Source organism: Eucyclogobius newberryi, unplaced genomic scaffold, assembly GCF_026437365.1.
Source record: "Eucyclogobius newberryi isolate DKJ021-1_F unplaced genomic scaffold, fEucNew1.0.hap1 SCAF_22, whole genome shotgun sequence".
Taxonomy (NCBI): Eukaryota; Metazoa; Chordata; class Actinopteri; order Gobiiformes; family Gobiidae; genus Eucyclogobius; species Eucyclogobius newberryi.
Genome location: NW_027315857.1, coordinates 26,294,294 through 26,319,437, shown reverse-complemented (window position 1 = coordinate 26,319,437; position 25,144 = coordinate 26,294,294). Strand labels below are relative to the sequence as shown.

At 43.5% G+C, this 25,144-nt stretch overlaps 1 protein-coding gene and 1 pseudogene across 1 annotated transcript; both read right to left on the bottom strand.

The window, feature by feature from the left end:
- Positions 1 to 17,718: 17,718 nt before the first annotated feature.
- LOC140371774 (radial spoke head protein 3 homolog pseudogene) lies at positions 17,719 to 18,712 on the bottom strand (annotated as a pseudogene).
- Positions 18,713 to 20,885: 2,173 nt separating this feature from the next.
- On the bottom strand, positions 20,886 to 24,854 carry LOC140371572 (coiled-coil domain-containing protein 39-like). Its single transcript, XM_072458740.1, has 2 exons — positions 24,822 to 24,854; positions 20,886 to 23,744 (listed from the first exon to the last, which is right to left on the bottom strand). Exons 1-2 carry the CDS (start codon positions 24,852 to 24,854, stop codon positions 20,886 to 20,888), a joined length of 2,892 nt encoding a protein of 963 aa, XP_072314841.1.
- Positions 24,855 to 25,144: the final 290 nt, after the last annotated feature.

The window sequence follows — 25,144 nt, the reverse complement described above, 5'->3', positions numbered from 1 at the left end:
TACCACAGTTTACTACAGACGATACCACAGTTTACTGCAGACGATACCACAGTTTACTGCAGACGACGCCACAGTTTACTACAGACGATACCACAGTTTACTACAGACGATACAACAGTTTACTACAGACGATACCACAGTTTACTGCAGACGATACCACAGAGACGATACCACAGTTTACTACAGACGATACCACAGTTTACTACAGACGATACCACAGTTTACTACAGACGATACCACAGTTTACTACAGACGATACCACAGTTTACTACAGACGATACCACAGTTTACTACAGACGACACCACAGTTTACTACAGACGATACCACAGTTTACTACAGACGATACCACAGTTTACTACTGACGATACCACAGTTTACTACTGACGATACTACAGTTTCCTACAGACGATACCACAGTTTACTACAGACGATACCACAGTTTACTACAGACGACACCACAGTTTACTGCAGACGATACCACAGAGACGATACCACAGTTTACTACAGATGATACCACAGTTTACTGCAGACGATACCACAGTTTACTACAGACGATACCACAGTTTACTACAGACGATACCACAGTTTACTACAGACGATACCACAGTTTACTACAGACGATACCACAGTTTACTACAGACGACACCACAGTTTACTACAGACGATACCACAGTTTACTGCAGACGATACCACAGTTTACTACTGACGATACTACAGTTTACTACAGACGATACCACAGTTTACTGCAGACGATACCACAGTTTACTACAGACGATACCACAGTTTACTGCAGACGATACCACAGTTTACTACAGACGATACCACAGTTTACTACAGACGATACCACAGTTTACTACTGACAATACTACAGTTTACTACAGACGATACCACAGTTTACTGCAGACGATACCACAGTTTACTACAGACGATACCACAGTTTACTGCAGACGATACCACAGTTTACTACAGACGATACCACAGTTTACTACAGACGATACCACAGTTTACTACAGACGATACCACAGTTTACTACAGGCGATCCCACAGTTTACTACAGACGATACCACAGTTTACTACAGACGATACCACAGTTTACTACTGACGATACCACAGTTTACTGCAGACGATACCACAGTTTACTACAGACGATACCACAGTTTACTACAGACGATACCACAGTTTACTGCAGACGATACCACAGTTTACTACAGACGATACCACAGTTTACTACAGACGATACCACAGTTTACTACAGACGATACCACAGTTTACTACAGACGATACCACAGTTTACTACAGACGATACCACAGTTTACTGCAGACGATACCACAGTTTACTACAGACGACACCACAGTTTACTGCAGACGATACCACAGTTTACTACAGGCGATACCACAGTTTACTACAGACGACACCACAGTTTACTACAGACGATACCACAGTTTACTGCAGACGATACCACAGTTTACTACTGACGATACTACAGTTTACTACAGACGATACCACAGTTTACTGCAGACGATACCACAGTTTACTACAGACGATACCACAGTTTACTGCAGACGATACCACAGTTTACTACAGACGACACCACAGTTTACTACAGACGATACCACAGTTTACTGCAGACGATACCACAGTTTACTACTGACGATACTACAGTTTACTACAGACGATACCACAGTTTACTGCAGACGATACCACAGTTTACTACAGACGATACCACAGTTTACTGCAGACGATACCACAGTTTACTGCAGACGACGCCACAGTTTACTACAGACGATACCACAGTTTACTACAGACAATACAACAGTTTACTACAGACGATACCACAGTTTACTGCAGACGATACCACAGAGACGATACCACAGTTTACTACAGACGATACCACAGTTTACTACAGACGATACCACAGTTTACTACAGACGATACCACAGTTTACTACAGACGATACCACAGTTTACTACAGACGATACCACAGTTTACTACAGACGACACCTAAGTTTACTACAGACGATACCACAGTTTACTACAGACGATACCACAGTTTACTACTGACGATACCACAGTTTACTACTGACGATACTACAGTTTCCTACAGACGATACCACAGTTTACTACAGACGATACCACAGTTTACTACAGACGATACCACAGTTTACTACAGACGATACCACAGTTTACTACAGACGATACCACAGTTTACTGCAGACGATACCACAGTTTACTACTGACGATACTACAGTTTACTACAGACGATACCACAGTTTACTGCAGACGATACCACAGTTTACTACAGACGATACCACAGTTTACTGCAGACGATACCACAGTTTACTACAGACGATACCACAGTTTACTACAGACGATACCACAGTTTACTACTGACGATACTACAGTTTACTACAGACGATACCACAGTTTACTGCAGACGATACCACAGTTTACTACAGACGATACCACAGTTTACTGCAGACGATACCACAGTTTACTACAGACGATACCACAGTTTACTACAGACGATACCACAGTTTACTGCAGACGATACCACAGTTTACTACTGACGATACTACAGTTTACTACAGACGATACCACAGTTTACTACAGACGATACCACAGTTTACTGCAGACGATACCACAGAGACGATACCACAGTTTACTACAGACGATACCACAGTTTACTACAGACGATACCACAGTTTACTACAGACGATACCACAGTTTACTACAGACGATACCAGTTTACTACAGACGATACCACAGTTTACTACAGACGATACCAGTTTACTACAGACGACACCACAGTTTACTACAGACGATACCACAGTTTACTACAGACGATACCAGTTTACTACAGACGATACCACAGTTTACTACAGACGATTCCACAGTTTACTACAGACGATACCAGTTTACTACAGACGACACCACAGTTTACTACTGACGATACCACAGTTTACTACAGACGATACCAGTTTACTACAGACGATACCACAGTTTACTACAGACGATACCAGTTTACTACAGACGACACCACAGTTTACTACAGACGATACCACAGTTTACTACAGACGATACCACAGTTTACTACAGACGATACCACAGTTTACTACAGACGATACCACAGTTTACTACAGACGATACCACAGTTTACTGCAGACGATACCACAGTTTACTACAGACGATACCACAGTTTACTACAGACGATACCACAGTTTACTACAGACGATACTACAGTTTACTACAGACGATACCACAGTTTACTACAGACGATACCACAGTTTACTACAGACGATACCACAGTTTACTACAGACGATACCACAGTTTACTACAGACGATACCACAGTTTACTACAGACGATACCAGTTTACTACAGACGATACCACAGTTTACTACAGACGATACCAGTTTACTACAGACGACACCACAGTTTACTACAGACGATACCACAGTTTACTACAGACGATACCACAGTTTACTACTGACGATACCACAGTTTACTACTGACGATACTACAGTTTACTACAGACGATACCACAGTTTACTACAGACGATACTACAGTTTACTACAGACGATACCACAGTTTACTACAGACGACACCACAGTTTACTACAGACGATACCACAGTTTACTACAGACGACACCACAGTTTACTACAGACGATACCACAGTTTACTACAGACGATACCACAGTTTACTACAGACGATACCACAGTTTACTACAGACGATACCACAGTTTACTACAGACGATACCACAGTTTACTACTGACGATACCACAGTTTACTACTGACGATACTACAGTTTCCTACAGACGATACCACAGTTTACTACAGACGATACCACAGTTTACTACAGACGACACCACAGTTTACTGCAGACGATACCACAGTTTACTGCAGACGACACCACAGTTTACTACAGACGATACCACAGTTTACTACAGACGATACCACACTTTACTACAGACAATACCACAGTTTACTACAGACGACACCACAGTTTACTACTGACGATACTACAGTTTACTACAGACGATACCACAGTTTACTACAGACGATACCACAGTTTACTGCAGACGATACCACAGAGACGATACCACAGTTTACTACAGACGATACCACAGTTTACTACAGACGATACCACAGTTTACTACAGACGATACCACAGTTTACTACAGACGATACCAGTTTACTACAGACGATACCACAGTTTACTACAGACGATACCAGTTTACTACAGACGACACCACAGTTTACTACAGACGATACCACAGTTTACTACAGACGATACCAGTTTACTACAGACGATACCACAGTTTACTACAGACGATTCCACAGTTTACTACTGACGATACCACAGTTTACTACAGACGATACCAGTTTACTACAGACGATACCACAGTTTACTACAGACGATACCAGTTTACTACAGACGACACCACAGTTTACTACAGACGATACCACAGTTTACTACAGACGATACCACAGTTTACTACAGACGATACCACAGTTTACTACAGACGATACCACAGTTTACTACAGACGATACCACAGTTTACTGCAGACGATACCACAGTTTACTACAGACGATACCACAGTTTCCTACAGACGATACCACAGTTTACTACAGACGATACCACAGTTTACTACAGACGATACCACAGTTTACTACAGACGACACCACAGTTTACTACAGACGATACCACAGTTTACTACTGACGATACCACAGTTTACTACTGACGATACTACAGTTTACTGCAGACGATACCACAGTTTACTACAGACGATACCACAGTTTACTACAGACGACACCACAGTTTACTGCAGACGATACCACAGAGACGATACCACAGTTTACTACAGACGATACCACAGTTTACTGCAGACGATACCACAGTTTACTACAGACGACACCACAGTTTACTACAGACGATACCACAGTTTACTACAGACGATACCACAGTTTACTACAGACGATACCACAGTTTACTACAGACGATACCACAGTTTACTACAGACGATACCACAGTTTACTGCAGACGATACCACAGTTTACTACAGACGATACCACAGTTTACTGCAGACGATACCACAGTTTACTGCAGACGATACCACAGTTTACTACAGACGACACCACAGTTTACTACAGACGATACCACAGTTTACTACAGACGATACCACAGTTTACTACAGACGATACCACAGTTTACTACAGACGACACCACAGTTTACTACAGACAATACCACAGTTTACTACAGACGATACCACAGTTTACTACAGACGATACTACAGTTTACTACAGACGATACCACAGTTTACTACAGACGATACCACAGTTTACTACAGACGATACCACAGTTTACTACAGACAATACCACAGTTTACTACAGACGATACCACAGTTTACTGCAGACGATACCACAGTTTACTACAGACGATACCACAGTTTACTGCAGACGATACCACAGTTTACTACAGACGATACCACAGAGACGATACCACAGTTTACTACAGACGATACCACAGTTTACTACAGACGATACCACAGTTTACTGCAGACGATACCACAGTTTACTGCAGACGAAACCACAGTTTACTACAGACGATACCACAGTTTACTACAGACGATACCACAGTTTACTACAGACGACACCACAGTTTACTACAGACGATACCACAGTTTACTGCAGACGACACCACAGTTTACTACAGACGATACCACAGTTTACTACAGACGATACCACAGTTTACTACAGACGATACCACAGTTTACTGCAGACGATACCACATTTTACTACAGACGATACTACAGTTTACTACAGACGATACCACAGTTTACTACAGACGATACCACAGTTTACTACAGACGATACCACAGTTTACTACAGACGATACCACAGTTTACTACAGACGATACCACAGTTTACTACAGACGATACCACAGTTTACTGCAGACGATACCACAGTTTACTACAGACGATACCACAGTTTACTACAGACGATACCACAGTTTACTACAGACGATACCACAGTTTACTACAGACGATACCACAGTTTACTACAGACGATACCACAGTTTACTGCAGACGATACCACAGAGACGATACCACAGTTTACTACAGACGATACCACAGTTTACTACAGACGATACCACAGTTTACTACAGACGATACCACAGTTTACTACAGACGATACCACAGTTTACTACAGACGATACCACAGTTTACTACAGACGATACCACAGTTTACTACAGACGATACCACAGTTTACTACAGACGATACCACAGTTTACTACAGACGATACCACAGTTTACTACAGACGATACCACAGTTTACTACAGAAGATACCACAGTTTACTACAGACGATACCACAGTTTACTACAGACGACACCACAGTTTACTGCAGACGATACCACAGAGACGATACCACAGTTTACTACAGATGATACCACAGTTTACTGCAGACGATACCACAGTTTACTACAGACGATACCACAGTTTACTACAGACGATACCACAGTTTACTACAGACGATACCACAGTTTACTACAGACGATACCACAGTTTACTACAGACGACACCACAGTTTACTACAGACGATACCACAGTTTACTGCAGACGATACCACAGTTTACTACTGACGATACTACAGTTTACTACAGACGATACCACAGTTTACTGCAGACGATACCACAGTTTACTACAGACGATACTACAGTTTACTACAGACGATACCACAGTTTACTGCAGACGATACCACAGTTTACTACAGACGATACCACAGTTTACTACAGGCGATCCCACAGTTTACTACAGACGATACCACAGTTTACTACAGACGATACCACAGTTTACTACTGACGATACCACAGTTTACTGCAGACGATACCACAGTTTACTACAGACGATACCACAGTTTACTACAGACGATACCACAGTTTACTGCAGACGATACCACAGTTTACTACAGACGATACCACAGTTTACTACAGACGATACCACAGTTTACTACAGACGATACCACAGTTTACTACAGACGATACCACAGTTTACTACAGACGATACCACAGTTTACTGCAGACGATACCACAGTTTACTACAGACGACACCACAGTTTACTGCAGACGATACCACAGTTTACTACAGGCGATACCACAGTTTACTACAGACGACACCACAGTTTACTACAGACGATACCACAGTTTACTGCAGACGATACCACAGTTTACTACTGACGATACTACAGTTTACTACAGACGATACCACAGTTTACTGCAGACGATACCACAGTTTACTACAGACGATACCACAGTTTACTGCAGACGATACCACAGTTTACTACAGACGATACCACAGTTTACTACAGACGATACCACAGTTTACTGCAGACGATACCACAGTTTACTACAGACGATACCACAGTTTACTGCAGACGATACCACAGTTTACTGCAGACGACGCCACAGTTTACTACAGACGATACCACAGTTTACTACAGACAATACAACAGTTTACTACAGACGATACCACAGTTTACTGCAGACGATACCACAGAGACGATACCACAGTTTACTACAGACGATACCACAGTTTACTACAGACGATACCACAGTTTACTACAGACGATACCACAGTTTACTACAGACGATACCACAGTTTACTACAGACGATACCACAGTTTACTACAGACGATACCACAGTTTACTACAGACGATACCACAGTTTACTACAGACGATACCACAGTTTACTACAGACGATACCACAGTTTACTACTGACGATACCACAGTTTACTACTGACGATACTACAGTTTCCTACAGACGATACCACAGTTTACTACAGACGATACCACAGTTTACTACAGACGATACCACAGTTTACTACAGACGATACCACAGTTTACTACAGACGATACCACAGTTTACTGCAGACGATACCACAGTTTACTACTGACGATACTACAGTTTACTACAGACGATACCACAGTTTACTGCAGACGATACCACAGTTTACTACAGACGATACCACAGTTTACTGCAGACGATACCACAGTTTACTACAGACGATACCACAGTTTACTACAGACGATACCACAGTTTACTACTGACGATACTACAGTTTACTACAGACGATACCACAGTTTACTGCAGACGATACCACAGTTTACTACAGACGATACCACAGTTTACTGCAGACGATACCACAGTTTACTACAGACGATACCACAGTTTACTACAGACGATACCACAGTTTACTGCAGACGATACCACAGTTTACTACTGACGATACTACAGTTTACTACAGACGATACCACAGTTTACTACAGACGATACCACAGTTTACTGCAGACGATACCACAGAGACGATACCACAGTTTACTACAGACGATACCACAGTTTACTACAGACGATACCACAGTTTACTACAGACGATACCACAGTTTACTACAGACGATACCAGTTTACTACAGACGATACCACAGTTTACTACAGACGATACCAGTTTACTACAGACGACACCACAGTTTACTACAGACGATACCACAGTTTACTACAGACGATACCAGTTTACTACAGACGATACCACAGTTTACTACAGACGATTCCACAGTTTACTACAGACGATACCAGTTTACTACAGACGACACCACAGTTTACTACTGACGATACCACAGTTTACTACAGACGATACCAGTTTACTACAGACGATACCACAGTTTACTACAGACGATACCAGTTTACTACAGACGACACCACAGTTTACTACAGACGATACCACAGTTTACTACAGACGATACCACAGTTTACTACAGACGATACCACAGTTTACTACAGACGATACCACAGTTTACTACAGACGATACCACAGTTTACTGCAGACGATACCACAGTTTACTACAGACGATACCACAGTTTACTACAGACGATACCACAGTTTACTACAGACGATACTACAGTTTACTACAGACGATACCACAGTTTACTACAGACGATACCACAGTTTACTACAGACGATACCACAGTTTACTACAGACGATACCACAGTTTACTACAGACGATACCAGTTTACTACAGACGATACCACAGTTTACTACAGACGATACCAGTTTACTACAGACGACACCACAGTTTACTACAGACGATACCACAGTTTACTACAGACGATACCACAGTTTACTACTGACGATACCACAGTTTACTACTGACGATACTACAGTTTCCTACAGACGATACCACAGTTTACTACAGACGATACTACAGTTTACTACAGACGATACCACAGTTTACTACAGACGACACCACAGTTTACTACAGACGATACCACAGTTTACTACAGACGACACCACAGTTTACTACAGACGATACCACAGTTTACTACAGACGATACCACAGTTTACTACAGACGATACCACAGTTTACTACAGACGATACCACAGTTTACTACAGACGATACCACAGTTTACTACTGACGATACCACAGTTTCCTACTGACGATACTACAGTTTCCTACAGACGATACCACAGTTTACTACAGACGATACCACAGTTTACTACAGACGACACCACAGTTTACTGCAGACGATACCACAGTTTACTACTGACGATACTACAGTTTACTACAGACGATACCACAGTTTACTACAGACGATACCACAGTTTACTGCAGACGATACCACAGAGACGATACCACAGTTTACTACAGACGATACCACAGTTTACTACAGACGATACCACAGTTTACTACAGACGATACCACAGTTTACTACAGACGATACCAGTTTACTACAGACGATACCACAGTTTACTACAGACGATACCAGTTTACTACAGACGACACCACAGTTTACTACAGACGATACCACAGTTTACTACAGACGATACCAGTTTACTACAGACGATACCACAGTTTACTACAGACGATTCCACAGTTTACTACTGACGATACCACAGTTTACTACAGACGATACCAGTTTACTACAGACGATACCACAGTTTACTACAGACGATACCAGTTTACTACAGACGACACCACAGTTTACTACAGACGATACCACAGTTTACTACAGACGATACCACAGTTTACTACAGACGATACCACAGTTTACTACAGACGATACCACAGTTTACTACAGACGATACCACAGTTTACTGCAGACGATACCACAGTTTACTACAGACGATACCACAGTTTCCTACAGACGATACCACAGTTTACTACAGACGATACCACAGTTTACTACAGACGACACCACAGTTTACTGCAGACGATACCACAGAGACGATACCACAGTTTACTACAGACGATACCACAGTTTACTGCAGACGATACCACAGTTTACTACAGACGATACCACAGTTTACTACTGACGATACCACAGTTTACTACTGACGATACTACAGTTTACTGCAGACGATACCACAGTTTACTACAGACGATACCACAGTTTACTACAGACGACACCACAGTTTACTGCAGACGATACCACAGAGACGATACCACAGTTTACTACAGACGATACCACAGTTTACTGCAGACGATACCACAGTTTACTACAGACGACACCACAGTTTACTACAGACGATACCACAGTTTACTACAGACGATACCACAGTTTACTACAGACGATACCACAGTTTACTACAGACGATACCACAGTTTACTACAGACGATACCACAGTTTACTGCAGACGATACCACAGTTTACTACAGACGATACCACAGTTTACTGCAGACGATACCACAGTTTACTGCAGACGATACCACAGTTTACTACAGACGACACCACAGTTTACTACAGACGATACCACAGTTTACTACAGACGATACCACAGTTTACTACAGACGATACCACAGTTTACTACAGACGACACCACAGTTTACTACAGACGATACCACAGTTTACTACAGACGATACCACAGTTTACTACAGACAATACCACAGTTTACTACAGACGATACCACAGTTTACTGCAGACGATACCACAGTTTACTACAGACGATACCACAGTTTACTGCAGACGATACCACAGTTTACTACAGACGATACCACAGTTTACTACTGACGATACCACAGTTTACTACTGACGATACTACAGTTTACTGCAGACGATACCACAGTTTACTACAGACGATACCACAGTTTACTACAGACGACACCACAGTTTACTGCAGACGATACCACAGAGACGATACCACAGTTTACTACAGACGATACCACAGTTTACTGCAGACGATACCACAGTTTACTACAGACGACACCACAGTTTACTACAGACGATACCACAGTTTACTACAGACGATACCACAGTTTACTACAGACGATACCACAGTTTACTACAGACGATACCACAGTTTACTACAGACGATACCACAGTTTACTGCAGACGATACCACAGTTTACTACAGACGATACCACAGTTTACTGCAGACGATACCACAGTTTACTGCAGACGATACCACAGTTTACTACAGACGACACCACAGTTTACTACAGACGATACCACAGTTTACTACAGACGATACCACAGTTTACTACAGACGATACCACAGTTTACTACAGACGACACCACAGTTTACTACAGACGATACCACAGTTTACTACAGACGATACCACAGTTTACTACAGACAATACCACAGTTTACTACAGACGATACCACAGTTTACTGCAGACGATACCACAGTTTACTACAGACGATACCACAGTTTACTGCAGACGATACCACAGTTTACTACAGACGATACCACAGAGACGATACCACAGTTTACTACAGACGATACCACAGTTTACTACAGACGATACCACAGTTTACTACAGACGATACCACAGTTTACTGCAGACGATACCACATTTTACTACAGACGATACTACAGTTTACTACAGACGATACCACAGTTTACTACAGACGATACCACAGTTTACTACAGACGATACCACAGTTTACTACAGACGATACCACAGTTTACTACAGACGATACCACAGTTTACTACAGACGATACCACAGTTTACTGCAGACGATACCACAGTTTACTACAGACGATACCACAGTTTACTACAGACGATACCACAGTTTACTACAGACGATACCACAGTTTACTACAGACGATACCACAGTTTACTACAGACGATACCACAGTTTACTACAGACGATACCACAGTTTACTGCAGACGATACCACAGAGACGATACCACAGTTTACTACAGACGATACCACAGTTTACTGCAGACGATACCACAGAGACGATACCACAGTTTACTACAGACGATACCACAGTTTACTACAGACGATACCACAGTTTACTACAGACGATACCACAGTTTACTACAGACGATACCAGTTTACTACAGACGATACCACAGTTTACTACAGACGATACCACAGTTTACTACAGACGAAACCACAGTTTACTACAGACGATACCACAGTTTACTACAGACGATACCACAGTTTACTGCAGACGATACCACAGTTTACTACAGACGATACTACAGTTTACTACAGACGATACCACAGTTTACTGCAGACGATACCACAGTTTACTACAGACGATACCACAGTTTACTACAGACGACACCACAGTTTAGTACAGACGACGCCACAGTTTACTACAGACGATACCACAGTTTACTACAGACGATACCACAGTTTACTACAGACGATAGACGATACCACAGTTTACTACAGACGATACCACAGTTTACTACAGACGATACCACAGTTTACTACAGACGACACCACAGTTTACTGCAGACGATACCACAGTTTACTACAGACGATACCACAGTTTACTACAGACGATACCACAGTTTACTACAGACGATACCACAGTTTACTACAGACGATACCACAGTTTACTACAGACGATACCACAGTTTACTACAGACGATACCACAGTTTACTACAGACGATACCACAGTTTACTGCAGACGATACCACAGTTTACTACAGACGATACTACAGTTTACTACAGACGATACCACAGTTTACTGCAGACGATACCACAGTTTACTACAGACGATACCACAGTTTACTACAGACGACACCACAGTTTAGTACAGACGACGCCACAGTTTACTACAGACGATACCACAGTTTACTACAGACGATACCACAGTTTACTACAGACGATAGACGATACCACAGTTTACTACAGACGATACCACAGTTTACTACAGACGATACCACAGTTTACTACAGACGACACCACAGTTTACTGCAGACGATACCACAGTTTACTACAGACGATACCACAGTTTACTACAGACGATACCACAGTTTACTACAGACGATACCACAGTTTACTACAGACGATACCACAGTTTACTACAGACGATACCACAGTTTACTGCAGACGATACCACAGTTTACTACAGACGATACCACAGTTTACTGCAGACGATACCACAGAAGGTGATGGAGAGAGAACTGCATAAACGAAACAACTGGTTTGCATTAAATAAATTATCATTGAACTTAAATAAAACAAAATGTATGGTATTCAGTAACAAACATGTAGATAATTATATCAAAATCAAAATAAATAGTTATGAAATTGAAAGAGTCAATTACATTAAGTTTCTTGGAGTGATCATAGATTGCAAAATTTTATGGAAAACACACATACAAAATGTACTGAAAAAAGTGTCAAAAACTATTGCAATTTTGTACAAATTGCAGTATATTTTGAACAAAAATTCCTTATATTTACTTTACTGTTCTCTCATTACTCCATATTTAACATATTTAACATATTTAACATATGGTATTGAGATCTGGGGAAACACAAACAAAACTAGAACCAAACCAATTTTCATTCTACAAAAAAAGGCCATTAGACGGATCAATCCTGCATCTTATAACTCGCCGAGTCACTCTGTTCATTCAATCTAAGCTTTTAAAATGTTATGATTTGGTAAAACCTGTTTACTGCTAAATTGATGTATTTAGTTAAATGTAATCAAGTCCCTACATCATTGAGGATAAAGTTTACCCAGAGGGAAAGTAAATATAATTTAAGGGGAACGTGTATATTTGACAGAGCTTATGTGAGAACCACGCCGAGGGTCATTGTGCGTGTGTGTGTGACAGAGCTTATGTGAGAACCACGCCGAGGGTCATTGTGCGTGTGTGTGTGACAGAGCTTATGTGAGAACCACGCCGAGGGTCATTGTGTGTGTGTGTGACAGAGCTTATGTGAGAACCACGCCGAGGGTCATTGTGCGTGTGTGTGACAGAGCTTATGTGAGAACCACGCCGAGGGTCATTGTGCGTGTGTGTGTGACAGAGCTTATGTGAGAACCACGCCGAGGGTCATTGTGCGTGCGTGTTTGACAGAGCTTATGTGAGAACCACGCCGAGGGTCATTGTTTGTCAAGTAAAGGAGTTAAATTATGAAACAATTGTTGCGATGAATTAAAAAATGCCATTTCTTTATTTCTGTTTAAAAAGATCTTTAAGGAAACAATCATAGAAAAATATTTAACAGAATAAAAATGCAGCTTTGTTATAAAACCTTGAATGTTTGTGGAGGAAACTTGTGATGTAGTGTCCAGTGTGATGTAGTGTCCAGTATTATGTAGTGTCCAGTGTGATGTACTGTCCAGTATTATGTAGTGTCCAGTATTATGTAGTGTCCAGTATTATGTAGTGTCCAGTATTATGTAGTGTCCAGTGTGATGTAGTGTCCAGTATTATGTAGTGTCCAGTGTTATGTAGTGTCCAGTATTATGTAGTGTCCAGTATTATGTAGTGTCCAGTGTGATGTAGTGTCCAGTATTATGTAGTGTCCAGTGTTATGTAGTGTCCAGTATTATGTAGTGTCCAGTATTATGTAGTGTCCAGTGTGATGTAGTGTCCAGTATTATGTAGTGTCCAGTATTATGTAGTGTCCAGTGTGATGTACTGTCCAGTGTTATGTAGTGTCCAGTATTATGTACTGTCCAGTGTGATGTAGTGTCCAGTGTGATGTAGTGTCCAGTATTATGTACTGTCCAGTGTGATGTAGTGTCCAGTATTATGTAGTGTCCAGTATTATGTAGTGTCCAGTATTATGTAGTGTCCAGTGTGATGTAGTGTCCAGTGTGATGTAGTGTCCAGTATTATGTACTGTCCAGTGTGATGTAGTGTCCAGTATTATGTAGTGTCCAGTGTGATGTACTGTCCAGTGTTATGTAGTGTCCAGTATTATGTACTGTCCAGTGTGATGTAGTGTCCAGTGTGATGTAGTGTCCAGTATTATGTAGTGTCCAGTGTGATGTAGTGTCCAGTGTTATGTACTGTCCAGTGTTATGTAGTGTCCAGTATTATGTACTGTCCAGTGTGATGTAGTGTCCAGTATTATGTAGTGTCCAGTGTGATGTACTGTCCAGTGTTATGTAGTGTCCAGTATTATGTAGTGTCCAGTATTATGTAGTGTCCAGTGTGATGTAGTGTCCAGTGTGATGTAGTGTCCAGTATTATGTACTGTCCAGTGTGATGTAGTGTCCAGTATTATGTAGTGTCCAGTGTGATGTACTGTCCAGTGTTATGTAGTGTCCAGTATTATTTACTGTCCAGTGTGATGTAGTGTCCAGTGTGATGTAGTGTCCAGTATTATGTAGTGTTGTTTTTGTTGATGAACTGTGTCTTGTGAACTATAAAATTTCCATCAATGTTGAGCGTTTGAGTGACAGGTCGGCACAATAAGCCTTGGCTTCTGCTGCACTTGGTCAAAAAACATTAATGTCTCGAATTTAGTTTTGTGCTTGAATGTTGAGCACCTTTTGTTTTGTTTTTGACCAAACCACAATAAATAAATAAATAAACTAACTAAACTACACGACACAACTTCAGCTTAAACAAACCACACGGCCGTGTGGATCCGCAAGCTCCATTTTATTGGAGTTTAGGCGTCTATTACCCCATGTGTGACCTATGACCCCATGTGTGACCTATGACCCCATGTGTGACCTATGTCCCCATGTGTGACCTATGACCCCATGTGTGACCTATGACCGCATGTGTGACCCATGACCCCATGTGTGACCTATGACCCCATGTGTGACCCATGACCCCATGTGTGACCCATGACCCCATGTGTGACCTATGACCCCATGTGTGACCTATGACCCCATGTGTGACCCATGACCCCATGTGTGACCTATGACCCCATGTGTGACCTATGACCCCATGTGTGAACTATGACCCCATGTTCAGGGTGAGAAATGCCCCGGTCTGAACATGAAAAATAGGAATAATAGGAATAAGAAACCAGGAGAAGAACAATAGACTCCAGGATTCCATGGAATGAACATTCCATTCCATGGCTCGAGCCTAACAAGAATAAAGTCTTTACTACACACATGTAGTACTTTTACGAAAGAATGCAGACACTAACAATAGCTTCAGCCATTGTACATTATCTAGTTAATCATTTCATTTCTTCTTATAATCTCGATTTTATGTTTTGAACTGAAACATGGCAAAAACACAGGAAATGTAGTTCTAATTGAATCTGCCTCACCCAACTTTGAGTTTGAATCCGAAACACGACAAAACAAAAAGGGGGACAGAGTCTGTGCTGTCTTCAGAGATGAAATAATTACCCACAGGTTGTTTTTTGGGGTGTTTATTTCAAATGTCAATGTGGTCGATGCAGAACATTAAGAACACCTTCAATCCCACAATACAAATAGCAATTCAACAGCCAGTTAAACACGTGGAGCTGCCTCAGTTTGTACCTGTGACTGAAGAAAGTGTCCATGAGACCATCATCAGCCCTCTACTTGCGAGAGTTCTTCTACCTGCTGCCTTGACATGTTGCCCACTAGACTTTTAAAGTCCGTGCTGAGTAGTTTGTTGACTCCACTTACTGAAATAGTCAACATGTCACTTAAATCCAAAACATTCCCAACGGCCTTGAAAACTGAGTTTATTAAGCCGCGGCTAAAGAGCAGCCTCGATCCCACAACACTAAACAACCATTAACCTATTTCAAACTTGCCTTTCCTGGGAAAAGTCTTTGAGAAAGTCATTTATCAACAGCTTATTCAGTTCCTCCTGATAAGTGACTCCTTTGATGACTTCCAGTCCGGTTTTAGATGACATCACAGCTCTGAGACGGCTCTCATTAAGGTGACAAATGACATCCGTCTGAGCACTGATGATGGTAAGGCCTGCTTTAGTCTTTGGACCTCAGTGCTGAATTTGACACGGTCGATCACAGGATACTTCTACAGAGGTCAGAGGACTGGGAGGGCATCACTGGTATGACCTTAAATTGGTTGAAGTCGTACCTTAAAAACAGGAAATACTTTGTTGAGATTGGTGACTCTGAGAGCATGGCATTGACCTGTGGGGTGCCCCAAGGGTCAATCCTTGGACCCCTTCTGTTCAATCTGTTCATGCTGCCATTGGGACAGCTAATACAAAACAGTGGTGTGTCCCATCGCAATTATGCAAACGACACTCATGTCTATGTGTCATTCACGGCAGGTGAATATGGACCTGTCAATTCACTCTGTCTCTGTTTTAGTTCAGTCTTTATTTGAAGGGACAATGTACAGAGACATTGAGCTGGTAAAAAACAAAGATGTTCAACACCAGATTGTAGATAAAGCGCTCATTTCCATCAGCAGTCCACCTTTAATCTGGTTTTAGGGGTGTGGTCATGTGTCAGGGGTGTGGTCATGTGTCAGGGGTGTGGTCATGTGTCAGGGGTGTGGTCAGGTGTCGGGGTGGTTATTAAATCATCCAGTTCAGGTCAGATGCATTCAATCGTTCAGTACAGGTCAGTTGTATGAAATCATCCAGTGCAGAGCGTGCAGCAAATCTTTTGTCCAAAGTGGAGAGGACCTCGTTCATCAGCCATGGCATGAAATTAGTTTCAACGTCAGTTTGAACTGTGTCGACGAAGAATCCATGACATCGCAGCGACGTGAAGACGGATGGGACGAGGTTGGCCAGGTATTGCCGCGTGAATGCTCGAGCTGCAACCTTCTCTGCTATTTCCTTCTCTTTCTTCAAGACTTCCTTCTGCTGGACAATCCTCCGCTCCTTCTCCTCCATGTGCCTCCTCTCCTGTTCCCGCAGTCTCTGGACCTCGACCAGCTCTGCGTTTCGTCTCTCCTCAAATGCCCTCTGCTGAGCTAGCAGACAAGCCAGCTCCTCCTCCTCCATCACCTCACACAGCGACTGCTCCATCACTTTCCCCACCATCACCTCCAGGATGCCCTGCACCTCCCGGTCAAAGTCAAACAGCTCTCCGTCCTGGATCTGAGTGGCTGCGTCCATACCAGATTTGGCTGGGATGAACAGAGGAGGGTCCGGTTTGTCCAGGAAGGTGTCCGTCTGGCAGTGACAATCACTGGTCATCACGATGTAGCTCAGCTCCTCCAGGTACAGCTCCGTTTGGACCTCGATGTGCTGCCGGCCCTGCACAGGCTCTGGAGTTCTCACTCGGACCTGTTCCCGAGTTCTTCTTCGTGCCGCAGCTTTCCTCTTCTGCTCCTCCTGCCTCTGTATCTCATCCAACTCGGCTTGAGTGCTTTTGGACATGAGGTGCCGGGCGTAGGTGTTTCCTCTGACCACACGGCGATCGTACATAATGTTTCCATAGTGGCTTTGAGTCTGGTCCGGCGGCTCTTCTCTGTAGCGGCTCTGGTTCTTCACGGCTCTGGGCCGGCTGGAGGAGGCAAAGGTGGTGCTCATCTTTCTCTGTGAAACAAAGCCATATTTGACTCTTCAAAATGAGCGTGGTTCGGTCGTGGGCTCTGTGTGTGATGTTGTTGTTGTGTTACTTGTAATGGCAGTTGGCGGCCAACTGAAAAGGTGCATTTACCACCACCTACTGGATTGAGTGTGGACAGGAGATCAACGGAAACCTTCTTCTATGGTGTTTTCTGGCGGCTGGTATCCAAGAGTTACATCACCGCCAGACTTTATCCTTTAGACACATTCTTCAGTTCTTCTTCTTCCACCAGACTCACGGAAGACATAATACCCCTCTGCAGGCCTCATAAGTACGCTTTGACTCTGACATCATCAAGCTTTAAGTCAGGTTCCCACGACAACAAGCCATGTGATCAGTCACATGACTCAATGCGCTGCAGGCTCTCGGATGACATCACAGTAATACTTCACTTTGTCCAGTGGAGTTGGCACTTCCTGAAACACGTCTGGTCCAGTTTGAACGACGCGGTGGGATTTAGCGCTGTCTAAAATATATATTTACTCAAATATTTGAATTGCAGTGTGTTTAAATGTTTAGCTGTCAAACTGTTGTATTGTTGCCCATATCAAATTATTCATGGTTGATCATCATTGTTTTTCTTTCTGTTTTTCTTTTATTCGTGCCTTATTCTATATAAGATTATTATTCTAATGCTTTTATTATTGTTCATCGTCGTAGGATGCACCGAATCACAGAAGCAAGTTCCTGTGAATTGTGGCATAAAACACTGACAGTTTGAAAAATGGCTTTTGAATTTGTGTTTTTTTTTTTTTTTTTAGTCAGCACAGTATGACCAGGCTAGAAGCTTTCAATGCAGTGATCGCTTCCAAATGACAAACTATTAAGAACTTCCCAACTGCTAAAGCCCGCTATCTCGTTGCACGTTTTTCACATTATATTGGGTCCCTTGCCCATCATTCAAACAAACCAAATCTTTTTGATCAATAAAATGTTCTACCAACAACCCATTTTTGCCCTGGACCAAGTCTAAAAACTTTATTATTGTACTGTACATTTGAACTTATCAGTTAAGTGTAAGTGAATGTTTTCAAAAGAAGAACAGGAGAATGGTGAAATGTACACAACCAATACACAACTTTATCAAATGTAAGATTAAAATTATTGGAAGTAAGGTAATGTCGTCAGGCGGAAAAAGGAGGCATGACAGGCCTCTTTGGCTGGTAGGACTCCTGTGGCCGTTGACAAGTATCAGTATCAGGTCGGCCTGAAAGAAATTCTGGCAAACCGTCCGGCGCCTCAGGAGGAGGAAGCAGTGCTTCACCAACACCATTTATGGTGCGGGTGGAGGCCTGCTGACCTCTGACCTCGACTGTGGATGTCGTCGGACAGTGGAAGGACTTTGAGGATCTCCTTAATCCCTCAGTCACGTCTTCTGAAGAGGAAGAAGAGACCGGGGACTCAGAGGCTGACTCGTCCATCACCCAAGCTGAAGTCACTGAGGTTGTTGTCAAACTCCTCAGTGGCAGGGCTCCGTTGTAGGACTGTCTTGACTGACACGTCTCTGGCGGTCCCATCTCACATCAGGTGGCGGTTGGGGACAGTGCCTCTGGACTGGCAGACCGGGGTGATGGTCCCTCTGTTCAAGGGGTGTGTGTGAGCTGCTGCTCCTCCAGCTGAGGTGGCTCGGGCATCTGTTCCGGTTGCCTCCTGGGCGCCACCCTGGGGAGGTGTTTCGGGCATATCCCACCGGGAAGCGGTCCCGGGGAAGACTCAGGACTCGCTGGTTGTCTCTCGGCTGGATGTCTCTCGGCCGGATGGCTCTCGGCTGGATGTCTCTCGGCTGGCCTGGAAACGCCTCGGGATCCCCCCGGAGGAGTTGGGTGAAGTGTCTGGGGAGAGGAAGTCTGGGAATCCCTGCTTAGACTGCTGCCCCCGTGACCCGGCCCCGGATAAGTGGAAGATGGATGGATGAAAGATGAATTACTCCAAAGAAATAAGTAAAGGGTGTTTTTTCCTTTGCTCCTTTCTTTGAAGCGATGCTACTTGGTTTAGCTAAGGCAATAAGTTTGTACGTTTTTTTGTTGTTGTAGGAACCAGGTGGAATATGCGAGGTGGAGGCGACCTGTTTGAGTTTTGAGTGAACATCTTGTACTTCTATTTTGTACTTTAGAAATGACTGTTTTAAATAATACAGTCTTGACTCTATCGTTTCTTTCTGCTGCCACTGCACGAGCTCAGGCTGCCGTAGGCAAAGGGTGTACGGGACACGACGGGTAGATTGAGGCCCAGCTCTACCGTGTTCACAGTGGGCAACTGGGAATTCGAGGACCTAGCGCGGCTGCCCGAGGGGGACGGCAGTGATACAGAGCTATGGGCCACGCCGGATTTGGTCCTGCTGCTGCCGCTGGAGGGAGTGGAGGCCAGAGAAGGCAAAGACAGGTTTGCCTGATCAAAGGTCATTGTCAGCGCTGCTCTGAGCTCGGGGTGTTTCTGCATGGCTTCAACCAGCATCTTGTCAATGTTTCGGTGGAATTCCTTTAGTTCTTTGAGCCTTATGTCCTTCTCTTCAAACGTCTCACCCTTGCTTTGTTTAGCTGAGCGGATGTCTCTTATCAACTTTGAGCACTCTTTTGCAGCTCTGTCAATCTTTTCTTGCTGAGACGCCACTTCTTTTTTGATTTTAGCGACGAGCGCCGTCTTGCCCTCAACCTTTTCTTTCTCGAGACTTTCTTCCTGCAGCAGATTCTCAAAGGTGCTGTTCATGTCCTCTAAATCCTGCTCCAGCCCCTGCACTTGCATCTTCTTCAGCGTCAGTGTGGCCTCTGCCTCCTTCAGCTGCTCCTCTAGCTTTGTCTTTTCCGAGAACTCGGGGATGGATTCTTTGTCTCTATTCAAGGACTCACGAAATAACGAGTTGGAACAGTTGAAAATATAAATAGTGTTCTCTAGTGCATGATTGTCACGTTCAATTTTATGTATTTTAGCGTCCAGGCTGTTTCTGTTGCGCTTCAGATCTTCCTTTTCTTGGGCAGCCCGTATGACGTAGTAAACTTCAGGCTCCTCCCCCTCGGGACCCGTCATGGAAATGGTCAAAACATCAAAGCGTTTCATCGTCAAGTCGACCTTTAACAACTTCTCATTCAACTTTACGCTCAGCTCGAGCCTCTCCTGCTCGATGAACTTGAGCTCTTGGGCCTGCACCTCTTTGTTAAAGCGGATCGTTTCCTCTTGCACCTTCATCACTCTCTGAAACTCCAGTCGCTGTGTCTCCAGAGACTTCACACTGTTACTCTTATCGTACAACAGATCGCGCTTACGCTTCACCTCCATTTTGAGGATATTGTGCTCCATCTTGTTTTGCGGCTTCTGCGACCGACACAGATTGAGCTCCTTCTGGTTGGTCTTGCACAGCAGCTCGAGCTCTTCCACTTTCTCCTCCAGATTGCTCCTCTGGGTTTCACATCTGTCCAGTTTCTTTCTAAAACTGCAGATGTCCTCCTCGACTTTCTTCAGCATGCTGCTCTGCGAAGCCGCTTGTTTCCTCTTCTCCTCCAGAGCCACCGTCAGCTCTAAGATCTTCCTGTCGTACGTTTCCTTCTCCTCTGCGTCCCTTGTCCCCTGCAGCCGCTCCAGTTTGGCAGTGAGGGCGTTGATTTCAGCTTCCTGTTGGTTTATGGTTATCTGCTGTGACAGTAGAGCCCTTTCAACGTTCCTTTGCTCATTTTCCAGCTTGAGAATGGTGCTCTTGCTCCTGCTGATTTGGGAGTGAGCCTTTTTCTCTTCACCCTTCAGACTCTGCAGCTTGTTATTGCTATTGAACAACTCTTGCGTGTATTTTTGCAGATGCTTTTCCAACTCTGCGATTGTCTCCTCCTCCTCCTGAAGAAAGCGCTCCATCTGAGCCGCCTTTTCCTCTTCACTCAGAGCTGTCTCAGTCACTCTTTTGAGCTTCTCCTCCAGGCCTTTGTTTCGGGCTCTGACTGTTGTCAGTTTTGTATCATTGTCACAGATCTCTTTCTTCAGTCGAGATATGCGGGGCTTAGCGGCATCCACTTCCCATTTTGTCCTCTCCAGAGTATTCCTGCAGGTGCTTAACTCGTCCTTGAGACAGTTGAAGTTGTCCTCGTGCGCCTTCAGCTCCTTATGCATTTCGAGGTCGAGCTGCTTGGCCCTCAGCACTTTCCTCTCGATCTCTCTGTTGTTTATCTGTTGGGCTTTGAGCAACTGCTCATTTTCTCTAATAGTGATGTTCTTTTCTCTGACTTGCTGGTTCATCGCTGCCAATTGCTTGGCACAGTCATTCATCTCACTGTCGCTTTGCTTCATGTGCTTCAGGGTGAATTCCCACTGCTGAATGAACTGCTGTGTTTCCTGATGAACTTGACGCATATTGTCATTGGTTTGGTCCAGGGCAATCTGTGTAGACAGTGTCTCCGTTACCTCTTTGTCGAGAGCTTTGCGTTTTTCCTTGACCTCCACAGTCATCTTCTCAATGTCTAAAGTGAGGGACTTGATGGTCTGCTCGTCCTGTTGGCGGTACTTGATAATGGCCATGGTGTCCTCGTCTTTGTGGCCCGACTCCTCTAAGAAGGCGTCCATTGTCTGCTGGTTCCAGTTCATCTGATTCTTGAAGTCTTGCAGCTTCTGTTTGACCTTGGATATCTGGATCTCCGTCATGTTGCTCCGGTCGTCCAACGTTCGGACCTCATTTTTCAACTTGGAGGACTCCTGCGCCAGTCGCCCGGCCTCTCGCTCCGCCAGTGCCGTCAGGTGCTTCTCCGATTCCTCCTCTCTCGCCACGGCTCGGTAAAAAGCCTCAGCGCTTTCCAGCGTTTGTTTGAGGAACTTGAGGTCTGCGGTCTGCATCTGCTTCACATCTTTGTTCTTCCTGAGTTTCTCCTCCACTTCCATCAGTTGCTTGTTTTTATTTTGAAGCTCTTCTATCAGCGCTCTGTTTTGTGCGTTGCAGTTGGGCAGTGCCAGGTGCACGTCCCAGTCCAGGTTTGCCATGAGGGAATGAGCAGTGCTTGACACGTCGAGTATAGAATAAACAAGTCCGATCTGTTGTTGTTGTTGTTGTTTTAATGGCGGCCAAGGGGCATTTACCGCCACCTACTTTATTTTTTAGACTTTATACTTTACAGTTTAGATGGCCTTAAGAGTCCCCTTCTCCTTCCCCTTCCCCTTCTCCTTCTCCTTCTTCTTCTTCTTCTTCTTCTTCTTCTTCTTCTTCTTCTTCTTCTTCTTCTTCTTCTTCTTCTTCTTCTTCTGTGTTTTATGGCGGTTGGTATCCAAGCGCTAAATTATTGCCAGACTTTATTCCTTAGACTTTTTCACACAGATTTCTTCTTCTTCTAATGGCTGTTGTTGTTGTTGTGGTGCTTTTAATGGCGGTTGTTGTTGTGTTGTTGTTGTTGTTGTTGTTGTGGCGCTTTTAATGGCGGTTGTTGTGTTGTTGTTGTTGTTGTGGTGCTTTTAATGGCGTTTGGTAGCTAAATGAGGACTTGACTCATAAGCTGTAGGACTATATGACATCATAGTTTTAATGATGTCATCAAGCAACAACAGGTCATTGAATTCTTTCTTCTTTTTTTCTTTTTTTTTACAGTAAAGCGTAAAACAAGAAGAAGAAGAAGAAGAAGAAGAAGAAGAAGAAGAAGAAGAAGAAGAAGAAGAAGAAGAAGAAGAAGAAGAAGAAGAAGAAGAAGAAGAAGAAGGCTGCATTAAAAGTAACACAACAACAACAGTTAACAGTTTTGATGTAGTTTAAAGTGTTGTTTTAATACTTGAATTGGAACTCGCAGTAAGACGAGCGGGTTACAGGTCCGGTCTGTGGAGAGGCGCTCGCAGTAAGACGAGCGGGTTACAGGTCCGGTCTGTGGAGAGGCGCTCGCAGTAAGACGAGCGGGTTACAGGTCCGGTCTGTGGAGAGGCGCTCGCAGTAAGACGAGCGGGTTACAGGTCCGGTCTGTGGAGAGGCGCTCGCAGTAAGACGAGCGGGTTACAGGTCCGGTCTGTGGAGAGGCGCTCGCAGTAAGACGAGCGGGTTACAGGTCCGGTCTGTGGAGAGGCGCTCGCAGTAAGACGACCCTTGAGTGTCAAAGCATTTTGTCGTTTTGGTGACGTTTATAATGTCACTTCCTCGTTTGACGTTCCCAGCAAATATGACATAGCGGCAATTCTGCAACTGTTACCTAGCAACCAGAGAGTAAACAAGAGCCAAAGTCTATTTAAATCTTACATCTTATTTCGTTGAATGATTGTTTAAACTGTCAGAAAGGTGTAAGTCACATTCAAAGTGTTGTTGGAACGGCGCTTTTTGATGACATCACAGAGGGATTCTGCTCTGTTTCCCGTCATTTTCAACTTTGGTCAAATTTTCTTCACAAAGTGCAACACGACTGATGTAAAAGTACAATCAATATTTACCACAAGGACAAACTTTAAGACTTTAAATCACA

Bases quoted from the DNA above. Each gene is read 5' to 3' on its own strand.
- LOC140371572 (XM_072458740.1), bottom strand. From the start codon at position 24,854: ATGTCATATTTGCTGGGAACGTCAAACGAGGAA. The intron at 23,745-24,821 runs GTGACATTATAA...CAACAACAACAG, and splicing joins TGGGAACGTCAAACGAGGAA to ATCGGACTTGTTTATTCTAT.